Source organism: Chelon labrosus, assembly GCF_963514085.1.
Source record: "Chelon labrosus genome assembly, chromosome: 21".
NCBI lineage: Eukaryota > Metazoa > Chordata > Actinopteri > Mugiliformes > Mugilidae > Chelon > Chelon labrosus.
In genome coordinates this window covers 16,095,454-16,105,952 of record NC_140354.1, presented here as the reverse complement: position 1 = coordinate 16,105,952, position 10,499 = coordinate 16,095,454, and the positions used below count along the sequence as shown (strand labels likewise).

The following is a 10,499-nucleotide window of genomic DNA, read 5'->3' as shown; positions in this document are numbered from 1 at the left end:
TGCTGAAGCTAAAATAAGAGCAGTCCAGTTGAGAAAACGGCTCTGTCTCAAGGCCTCCCCGCTTGACAGAACAAAGTCCGTAAACAAGTTTCGTAAAATCTCTCAATAATGCAGGGAGTGGATATGAGTAACCTGCCAATTATGTGCCCCAGCAGCGCGTCACCCTGTAGTCACACCTCGGCCGCGCTGTGTGACTTCATCTGTGTTTTTATCAAGGATATCCCTCTCCTTTCGAGGCACAATGAGGCAGCTTCCTGTTTAGAGGAAAAAGTCCAGCTCAGTCCCTCGCTCCCCTGCCCGCCCGCCCGCCCCGCACCTTTACGCAACTTCCCCGCCGCTCTCTCCCCTTTGCGTTCTCTCGAGCTCACCGAAATAGCTTGGAAATTTTCCTCACCGTGGCTTTTACTGAAAATACTGATGACGCCACAGAGAGCTTACTATTGTCCTAATTTCGGCAAAGACGTCGGGTGACATGATGAAAATTCAGAGTGAAGATTAACTTTCACTTTCAGGAGGCTGAGAGGATATTTAGGTCACCGAGAGAAAGTTCGTGCGCGTCTACACCGGTTGTGGACAAGCTTTCAGTTCACGCGTAAAAGAAAAACTCAGCGGAAATGGAGATTAATCTGCTTGTTTTTCGAGAAATCTATTTGAAAATGTAATGTTTTTGCTTAAGTTCACAGGTTATTTCAGAAAAATTAACACTAAAACTAGCTAATGTGATAAAGAAATGTGTTCTTTTTTACTGTGGATCAGTATCTGTCCAACTGCTTTTGCTAGAAATGTATAAAGTGGATAAATTCTGTTGAGCAACGTATGGAAAAAGACCACTATCATCTTTTTTAGCACGTCTCCCCACACAAACACATGCAAACCTGAGCTTTAAATCCCTTCTCCACATATTTAATGAGTCGTTCATCTTGTTATTTATAATGCCAATGTAGGTGTGACACTAAAAGACCCTTTACACACAAGGCTTTGTGAAATCTAAGCCAGTGCACGTTCAGTAGTCAAACTTTTCAGTGACACACGAACAATATGAAAGAATAAACACATCAGACACAAATTATTACCCTGATCAGAAACATGTTTGGGATTTAAACAAATCTGGAAGACATCTATTTTAAAAAAAAACTGACATAAATATCACGTTTGCCACAAAAAAAAGAAGAGTTTTGATGTGAGCTACAGGATAATTACAGCTGAAGCCTATATGGGTAAGTTATTTTCTGGAATCTGGGGTTTCTGGACTGCAAAACAGATCCAGCTGCAGCACTTTCACAAATGCTCGTTTTTCCACCGACAAATCAACTTGTGGGTTTTTATTTTTGAGTGCACTCCTCGGCGTGCTGATTCTCTTTTATTAACTGTGGGAATGAGAGAGGGAGAGTGAGGGAGAGTGAGAGAGAAAGGGAGAGAGAGAGATTTCCACATAATCTGAGAAACCTGACGAGCAGCTTAGAGTCATAATTACATGTGTTGCATACAAACGCGTTATGATTTAAAAAAAGAAAAAAAAAACGCACTTGGCAGACCTGCCATGCAGCCTGAGGGCAAACTGATAGATAAGGTTGAAAAAAATCTCACTTTCTTCCTCTTCTGAGCCGGCGACAAACAGAAACACGTAATCTGTCACCGAGCTGCAATTTATCCTGAGGGCGAATCAAGGAGGAAAAAAACCCGAAGGGGTCAGAGGGGAAGGAGGGAGGAAAGATCGTTGAAGGGCACAAACACCGAAGACCAACCCACTGCATGTTCAGTCCTGCCCTCTACTATTCCCCTATCACACTCGCATGTGGCTGTGGTGCGCGGAGCCTGCGTCCTCTCCTCCGGCCGTGGGATCGTTCCTGTAGCGACCAGACTTTTGGGTGGATATTTGCGAGTTTTAACAGGTGCGTGGGAAAGCTTTTTAACGTTGCATTTTTATTGCGTTGACGCGTAAAGTGTTTGTGCGTTGCGTTCTATTAACCGTAGAAATAACTGGGCAATCTGTGATATTTGCCGGTTCGCATATATTGTGCGTATTTACGCATAGAAACGCATATTTATGCACAGCCGGCACATACATTTAAGTTACGCGTATTTACGCATATGAAGGCGTATTTGCGCACGACTAGTACAAATTTATATATATATGTATATAAAGTATGCGCATTTACGCATATAAGAGCGTTTTTACGCACGTCCGGCACATACAAGTAGGTTGTGCGCATTTACGCACGTAAACGTGAATTTACGCAAAACTATACATACAGTAAATGTAAGCTGTGAGTAAGTTGATAGTTTTTGCAGTGTAATAAAAAGTTTAAACTAGTGGGAAGACACAGCAACTAAAGCCAAAGGACTGAGAGAAAAAAATGTTTAGTTAAAACTTTATTTTTTTTTAATCATTTCCTCCACCGAAATGTTTTATTTAACTTATTACAGAAAATGTTCATTTTCCACTTTGCAGACTTCCCGTCATTACTCACAATAATGTGTTGGCCATTAAGTGTAATCAAATTTTGTGCATTTTGGACACTGGAGAAGTTTATAAATGTTTATTTAATAGTCTGTTTCCTCTCCTCCACTTTAATTCCCCGTGTGTATTTTTGTCCATCAGTACTAACTTTCCTTCTCCCCTCTCTTGTCTGATGCAGGCTGACTCTGGTTGCCTCCTAGTGAGCGCTGCCGGCACTGAAGGAAAAAAAAAAGGAAAAAAAGAAGCTATTTGGAGGAAAATTCTCAAACCACAGGAAATCCTACTTGGTAACATCACAAAGAACTCTTTCCGTCCTGAATACGTAAGTTTCAAGAGACAAAAGAATGCGTAATCAGAGGACTATCTGAAATCTTGTCTGTGGATCTAACGCTAAAATCACCAAAGAGCATCTAACGTTTTGGAACTACGACAAATGGCCAATGAGTCATTCCATGCTCCCTATGCCGCTGTAGCCCCGTGTCCTGCCTCCTCAATGGCTCCCTCCACAGGATTATTTCGCATGTTTCGCGCATACCAGAGCAATGCCGTCATAATAGAACACTACAACTATACAGGAAAGTTGAAGGGGGACAAGTACACTGAGGGTCTTAAACCAGTGGACATACTTTTCCTGCTCGTCTGTCTGCTTATTGTTTTGGAAAATCTCGTGGTTCTTGTGGCCATCTGGAAGAACAAGAAATTCCATGTGCCCATGTACTACTTACTGGGCAATCTGACTCTCTCCGACCTGCTGGCAGGCTTCGCCTACATGGTAAACATCATGACGTCTGGTGCCAACACAATGAGCATGACCCCGGTACTGTATTTTCTAAGGGAGGGGGGTGTGTTCATCATGCTGGCTGCCTCTGTCATCAGTCTGCTGGCCATCGCCATAGAGCGCCATGTCACCATGGTGAGGATGAAGCCGTACCAGGGGAACAAACAGGGGCGGATGTTCGCTTTGATCGGAGCGAGCTGGTTGCTGTCTGTGTTCCTGGGCATCCTGCCGATGATGGGTTGGAACTGTATAGGTCAGCTGGAGCGGTGCTCCACGGTCCTGCCGCTCTACGCCAAGAGCTACATCCTCTTCTGCATCACCGTCTTCAGTGCCATCCTCATGTCCATTGTTGTCCTGTACGTGCGCATCTTCCGGATCGTCAAGGTCAACACGCAGCGCCTCGCGACAGTTCCGCATAGAAAAGGTCTTTACCGCAAGTCGCAAAAGTACATGGCCCTGCTGAAGACGGTCACCATCGTCCTGGGGGTCTTCATCATGTGTTGGCTGCCCCTGTTCGTCCTCCTCCTGCTGGACTTCGTCTGTCCAGCCAAAAGCTGCGAGGTGCTCCTCAAGGCCGACTACTTCCTGGGCATCGCTATGATCAACTCGCTCCTCAACCCGATCATCTACACCCTGACCAGCAAGGACATGAGAAAGGCCATCATCAGGCTGCTCTGCCGACCCTGCCTCATAACACCAGACGGACAGGTGAAGAAGTTCGGGATGCCCTTCCTGGACTGCAGCACCACTAAGACTGACGCAGCTTGTCATAGACTGGAGGGGCTGGAGACCACGGTGTCTTCTGGTAACTTTACACCCTCGACCATTAAGGCCATTTATCCCAGGATATCTAGGACATGATCCAGTCGCTCACTTTGACTTTTAGCACTGAGATAGAAAAAAAAAACAAAAAAACATTCAGACTGAGAACGGGACCTCTGGTAGGGTTCTTTCTAAACGGGTTTCGAGCAAACACGGGACAAGAGATGACGTTTTGCTTTCCACTCTGCAATGGTTTCAGTATCAAGCCTCATGAACGGACTACGTTTGCGCTAAAGACTGAAACTGGGAGAAACCCCTTTCTGGTTAAGCATTCACTTTATTATATATATTTTTTAATGTTTCTAAGCCTATTTCTAACAGCTGTGTGATAATCCATGCCTTAATAGTAGCATTACAGTTGTGTTTTAGATTCTAAACAAGGCCAGTATTTGTCAGAGGATGTTCCTTTGTTGTGCAAAAAAAAAAAAAAAGACATTTCATCGTCATCGACGTTTGCACATAAAGAGGAATCAAAGACTGTCTGGCAGATGTCTCACATAAATACAGCCATCTGATAGAAAGCCCAAGCATGTGATTTATCCTTATCTCCTCTGCCTGTGTAGATTATAATGATATGTCGTTGCAAACACGGAGCATCCACACCCAAACTCTGCAACCGAAACCGTGTAATTTCTGCCATGTGAGTTCTGGTCAGCAGTGGAGCCGGGTAGAGGTCCCGGCTCGACCGACATCAGAGGCTCGGCGGAGCTGCGAGACGCACTGAAGACGTCATGAGGAGGGGTTGAGCTGGGTGGTTTGCAGCTTTGGAGGTCCCCTCGACATATGTAGCGACACATGATGAATGCCTACAAGCAATAAAAGCTGACAGTGGAGGCTTGTCGACGCCTTCTCGGTTTTACAGACTAGAATATCACAGCACTAGGCTATGGCTTGTGGACAACTGAGACTATCTTCAGATCTCTCTTAGTCTCTCTTGTGAGAGATCGTCTTGATTCCGTGAAACGCTCGATTTTTCTTTTTATCTAATCTCATCCCACATAACAGACGATCCATCACAACCCAGGCGACTGTGTGGGCTAGGGGGGGGGATTTCACTTTAACAGTGACATAAACTGACTCCTAAAGGTAATATTGTACAGAGAAAATTTTATATTAACTGATGTTTATTGTACTTTGTAAATATCTATTACCTTTTTCGAGCTCCATTTTTGTTTGTTTTGTAAAGTGCTCTCTTAAGTTATGACGCCAGTTTTATATCTGCACTGAATAAAGATATGTGAACGATTTCTACATGCAGGTTGGTGCAAATTTGTTTTCTCGACCGCATCACATTAATGTCTCAAAGTGTCACATCCTTCCCGTTTCTCATTACAAAATTAAACTGAGCAAAAACACGTCGGTTTATTATGCGACAAACCAGCAGAAAAATGCTGTTTTCAAGAAACATGTCACATTTGTTACACAAGAGAATGTGGCTTTGCAGTAAATTATATGATTTGGGAGCCTCTAAACTCTACCTATCTTAAATTTTTTTACAAGTTCCTACGAAAGGTTGCATTTGACAAGGCAGGCCGACTTAAAAGATGTCTGAGGAGCAATCAATGGAAAGCCAAACAGATCGGGCCTCAGTCTGAGCTGACAAAACCCCACCTACATAAAAACCACTTGTTAAAACCATGATGCACTTCTGTGGCCCGGGATGTAGATGAAGCTGCAGAAACAGGCTTCTGCACTTGATGCTCTGTTTACCGAAAGGAAAACCACACACTCATATGTGTGAGCGTAAACCTCCACAGCTCTGTATGTCATCCTGCCCACTCTGAGCCACCCTACAGCACCCTCAGTACTACACAAACATGGCTCCTTTTCAAAGTAATTTCTGTTCTCGTTTCAGGGCTGTGGGTGAGAAACTACACAACCCGTGGGCACACATATATGTGGGCCATCAAAGCTGTCTGGTAGACGCTTGTATCTGAGAATCTTGCCTTCACTGCTGACAAATGATTTTGCCAATTCACTCACGTGTGAATTTTAACAAATAAAGAGACGAGTTGGGTGAGCATTGATTAAACCAGAGAATAGATGACTAAGACAATCCTTTAATTTATCCCACAGTGGGGAATAATGGGAGTATAATGTAGAAAGCTCAACTAGTAAACAAATTAGTTAGAAGTAACCAATAATCTACTTAAATTAAATGGTGTCTCCACATGTAGACGGCTAAAAGTAAAGAACTTCTTAAATCTACGAATAAATGGCTTTAAAAAATTAAAATTCAAAAAAAAAAAAAAAAAAGGTTTTAAAATTAACAGCTAAAACCGTTAGCAACATAGATGGTTAGCTAAACCATTAGCTCGGTAGATGTTAGCTAGACCGTTAGCCAGGTAGATGGTTAACCAGACTGTTAGCTATGTAGATGGTTTGCTAGACCGTTAGCTAGGCAGATGTTAGCTAGACCGTTAGCAATGTAGACGGTTAGCTTGATTGTTAGCCAGGTAGATGGTTAGCTAGACCGTTAGCCACGTAGATGGTTAGCTAGACCGTTGGCTAGGTAGATGGTTAGCTAGACCGTTAGCTAGGTAGATGTTAGCTAGATGGTTAGCTGGGTAGATGGTTAGCTAGACCGTTAGCTAGGTAGATGGTTAAATTGTGAAATAGCTTCTGTCAACAGGTGTACATAACTGCAAAGATTTGATTAAAACAGTCTGATTATAAAATAGTTAATAACCAGTTAATGAGAATGACTTTGAAACATAACTGGTGCAGCTCAAATCATAAGGCAGAAAAAAAAGTAATTATTCTGCAATTACAGCTCTAAATGAACTATTCTGATTTACCCATGCACATTCTTGAAATTCATTATTTCTGATAAAATACTAATTTATGAAATCTTATCTTCATGAATGTTCCGGTATTCAACATTTGTCTAAAATACCCCAGAGAGCTATTGATTCAAATAGGTTTCCATTTCAGAGGCTGTGGTTTCTAGCTATTGCATTGTACCATGTCACACTGACACATTTTTCTTAGTAAGTGGGTGACGATAGACAGGCACACTTTTAATCCAACCAGTTGAACAGCACCACAAACTACATCCGCACGCGCATGACTGTTTCATAAGAAACAGCGAGTTCAGTATAGTAAAATGGCATAAAACAATATATCATCTAGTCGGAATATGCAGTAAAGGAAAAGGCAGTCCTCTTTTAAGATGTGTTGAGATTGTTTATTATATATAATTGATGACTATGAGAAAGAAGAAACAGAGGAAAAAGGCAAAATCTAGTTACACTATTTATATCAGTTTGTTTTCTAAAATTAACTCTTTTAAACAGTGCACACTTGTCAAAAGCTATTTATTTTAAATCAGTTAAAAGTGAAAACGGGTAATAAATATGAGCAGAAATTGTGGTTTCTGTTTGACTCCGAAACAAACGTAGCTCAATATCTATGTCACTGAATCATAACCATGATGTTCCAGACGGTTGCATGCGGGAACCTTCTCTGGCTTTTAAAAACCTCTTCCAATTCAATACCAGATGAGCTTTTCTAAAAGCATTAAATTAGTCCTACAGCGACATCTAGTGACAAACACAGGGACACTACAATGTCCAAGTTGCTGAACACGGAGAACAACTAAAACAAAGGTTTGAGATATTTAATCTTTTAAAAGTGTTTTATAGAACATAAAAAACAACAAACACATTCACAAACAAAATATAATGTACACAACTCAAGACACCTCCGTCCGTCATCTACAGACTGGTGTTGACGAAGCTCCACAGCTGGTTGCTTACAGCGCTCCGAGATTTAGAAGAGGTGTCAATGTTGATGGGGGTTGCCATGTCTGCGCCGTAGTGGACTGTAGAGGATGACAATCAATGGATATTTAGTTTAGACATAGTAGACACTGAGACGACACGAGATATTAAGGATCGGTGCTACCAGAAAATAAGGTAGCCAGTCGATTTAGTGTTTTTATTTGACAAATGAAAAATAATAAAGACACACATACACATTATACAGCCGTCAGACACAACATTTGACATATGAAGTCAAAGGAGAAGAACACGGACTACCTGTCAGGGTTATATTAGGCATCACGAGTCAGTTCTTTATGTTTATGTTTAATAAGTTTAGGATCTGAGCGACTTATGGCTAGACGACTGCTGCTGCTGCTGACGTCATGGTTCCAGATGTCACAGCACGCCTTCAGAGAGGTCTGAGACGTTTTAGCAACTATTACATTACATCAGTATTACACAATGTTAGGCAGGGGGTTTAAATGTTGTGGCTGATTGTTTTTTTGTTTTTTTTTTATAAACAGTCATGACTGTAACCTGCTAATGTTATGCGCTATTGCTTCATTAGCTCAAACAAGATAAATTTAGCGTTCGTAAATGTTGTGCATGTCGCTAATACAAATTTAACAAGCGGAAGTCGCTCACCTTAAATTCTGTCAACAGATCAGGACTCTTGTCTTACAACGTCCTAGGTAAGTTTGACACGTTTACGACTTTTGTTCAAAATACTCGAAACAACGTTTGCATTCTCGATCACAAAATGTCAGACAAACGTTGGTAAAAATACCACTGCCACACACGTTGTTGTTATCGTCTAGAATCATCACTCCTTACAGCATCAACAAAATCTTGGGTACCACAGAAAAACAAGTACCGTCACATGTGCAGAATACTTGGCACCAAAATATCGTTTCTCATGACATACACAACAAATTGCAAAAGAAAACAAAACCGTACCTCCTTTTAAAATGTTGGGTTGTGTATCGTATTCCCACTTGATCTTGGTTATTAGGTGGTACAACCGAGCCACGTATCTGTTGAGGGAAGATTTGATAAAAGAAGAAATTGTCACTAAAACTAAACCTTCTGTTTCTTTTTTTTTTTTGCAGAATTTCAAATAAATAAGCATAAAGAGAAAAATTGCTCAATCCCAATGGAGAAATCGCTGAATTATCTATCCGCCGCACACATCATCTCCGGGCAGGAATAAACAAGTCAGACGGACACTTAAATATGGGTTTTACAGACAGTAAAAAGAAATATACATGATGTAGTTTTGTCACAGATTTTGAGATACTCACACAGCTGAAGGGATGACCTCGGTGGTGTCTTCGTCCACCTCATTCTGAAGAGTCTCCAGCTCGTGCTCGGTGTTTCTCAGACTCTCCAACTCCCTCTGCAGAAACCTAAAGGAGGGTTAAGGATTCAAACATATAGAAGAGGATAAACACGGGCGGACAGGACCATTTTCACTAATGTCTACCCCTTAAAGGATACTGTATTTCCGAGTCACTGATTTGGCTCTTGGCTGAGCACTGCCTCAGCTGCTCCTCCAAAATCCCCAGCTCCTTGTCCTTTTGCTTCTTCTCCTCCTCCTTGTCCAAAAGCCTCTGGCCTGCTCTCTCCTCAATCTGAGCCAAATCTGTGCACGAAGGACGGCAACATACAGATAGAGACAAAAACAAAGACGTCTGAGATGCTGCGATCTAGAAAATCAAATGTAAAGGGACAAATAAACGTGTGATCGCTCACCTTTTAAGATCTGCGTCGCCGTCTTTGTCGTTTCTGTGTGTTGATCGAAGAGCGCCAGGTGTTCGTCTTTCACTCGTCTCAGGTTCTCAAGCTGGCTGCTGTTGATGAAGGCCACCAGAGTCTCCCCCGACTCCTCCAAGTCGTGAAATTTATGACCTTGAGCCATTGAGAGCAGCTGAAAAGAGCAAGAATAAAAACTCAAAAATGTGCCTCTTTTGTCAAGCAACATTAACTTAAGCTTCATAAATAATCAACCAAAACGGTGGTGAAAGATTTAGATTAGTTAATTTGATGGTACCAGTGTAACAGTAGCCCATAACAAGTAAACTTCCTGTCAAACAAAAACATCCAAGTGAGTGTATAAATAGTACATTTAGCTTGCTAATATGCTAATAAGTGTACGTAAATAAACTGAAATACAAACCAGCCAACTAAAACTACATTATAGTAGCTTATTTTAATGTGTATCAATTATTTGCCGTTTTGCACACATTAGTTAAAGCTTATGAAAGACCGTTTTGTTTACATTGTTTACGAGATATAGCTTCTTGTTACGTAGCTAGCTAAGCTACGACAAAACATATAACGCTAACACACAATATAAGAGTAAGTGAACATTGCCGGGTCTGTTCCTGCTAGTAAAAAATAATGTTTACGATGAATTAAGAACATTTTAGTTTGAATTTAAGCAGAAAACTTACCGGACTTTTCGTTTCCGTGATTCAAATTCAGACCCTGAGCGCGCCGCTTCTTTTTTCTTCTTCTTCGTTGGATTTTGAGGAGCTGCTCATGCGCAGACTGCCGCCTACAGTACAGGAGTGAAGCGGCATAAGGTGTCTACTGTGAGGCGCCATGTTGGATTTGACTTTTAGAGGTTTTTTTGTGTTATTTCACGCAATTATGGGAAAGAAATGCATTTTAT

General features: G+C 41.6%; 2 protein-coding genes across 3 annotated transcripts; one reads left to right on the top strand and one right to left on the bottom strand.

Annotated features, from left to right (window-relative positions):
• The first annotated feature begins 1,698 nt into the window (after window positions 1–1,698).
• On the top strand, window positions 1,699–5,316 carry s1pr5a (sphingosine-1-phosphate receptor 5a). Its single transcript, XM_084571471.1, has 2 exons — window positions 1,699–1,892; window positions 2,640–5,316. The coding sequence occupies exon 2, from the start codon at window positions 2,895–2,897 to the stop codon at window positions 4,098–4,100; it is 1,206 nt and encodes a 401-aa protein (XP_084427597.1). The 5' UTR covers window positions 1,699–1,892; window positions 2,640–2,894; the 3' UTR covers window positions 4,101–5,316.
• A 1,943-nt stretch (window positions 5,317–7,259) lies between these two features.
• On the bottom strand, window positions 7,260–10,325 carry spc24 (SPC24 component of NDC80 kinetochore complex). Of its 2 annotated transcripts, XM_084571303.1 has the most exons (6): window positions 10,279–10,325; window positions 9,578–9,752; window positions 9,323–9,467; window positions 9,127–9,231; window positions 8,783–8,859; window positions 7,260–7,884 (listed from the first exon to the last, which is right to left on the bottom strand). In XM_084571303.1, the coding sequence occupies exons 2-6, from the start codon at window positions 9,741–9,743 to the stop codon at window positions 7,778–7,780; spliced, it is 600 nt and encodes a 199-aa protein (XP_084427429.1). In that variant the 5' UTR covers window positions 9,744–9,752; window positions 10,279–10,325; the 3' UTR covers window positions 7,260–7,777. The 2 variants fall into 2 exon arrangements, with proteins under 2 accessions (XP_084427429.1, XP_084427428.1); XM_084571302.1 differs by lacking the exon at window positions 10,279–10,325 and having other exon boundaries at window positions 9,578–9,764.
• Window positions 10,326–10,499: the final 174 nt, after the last annotated feature.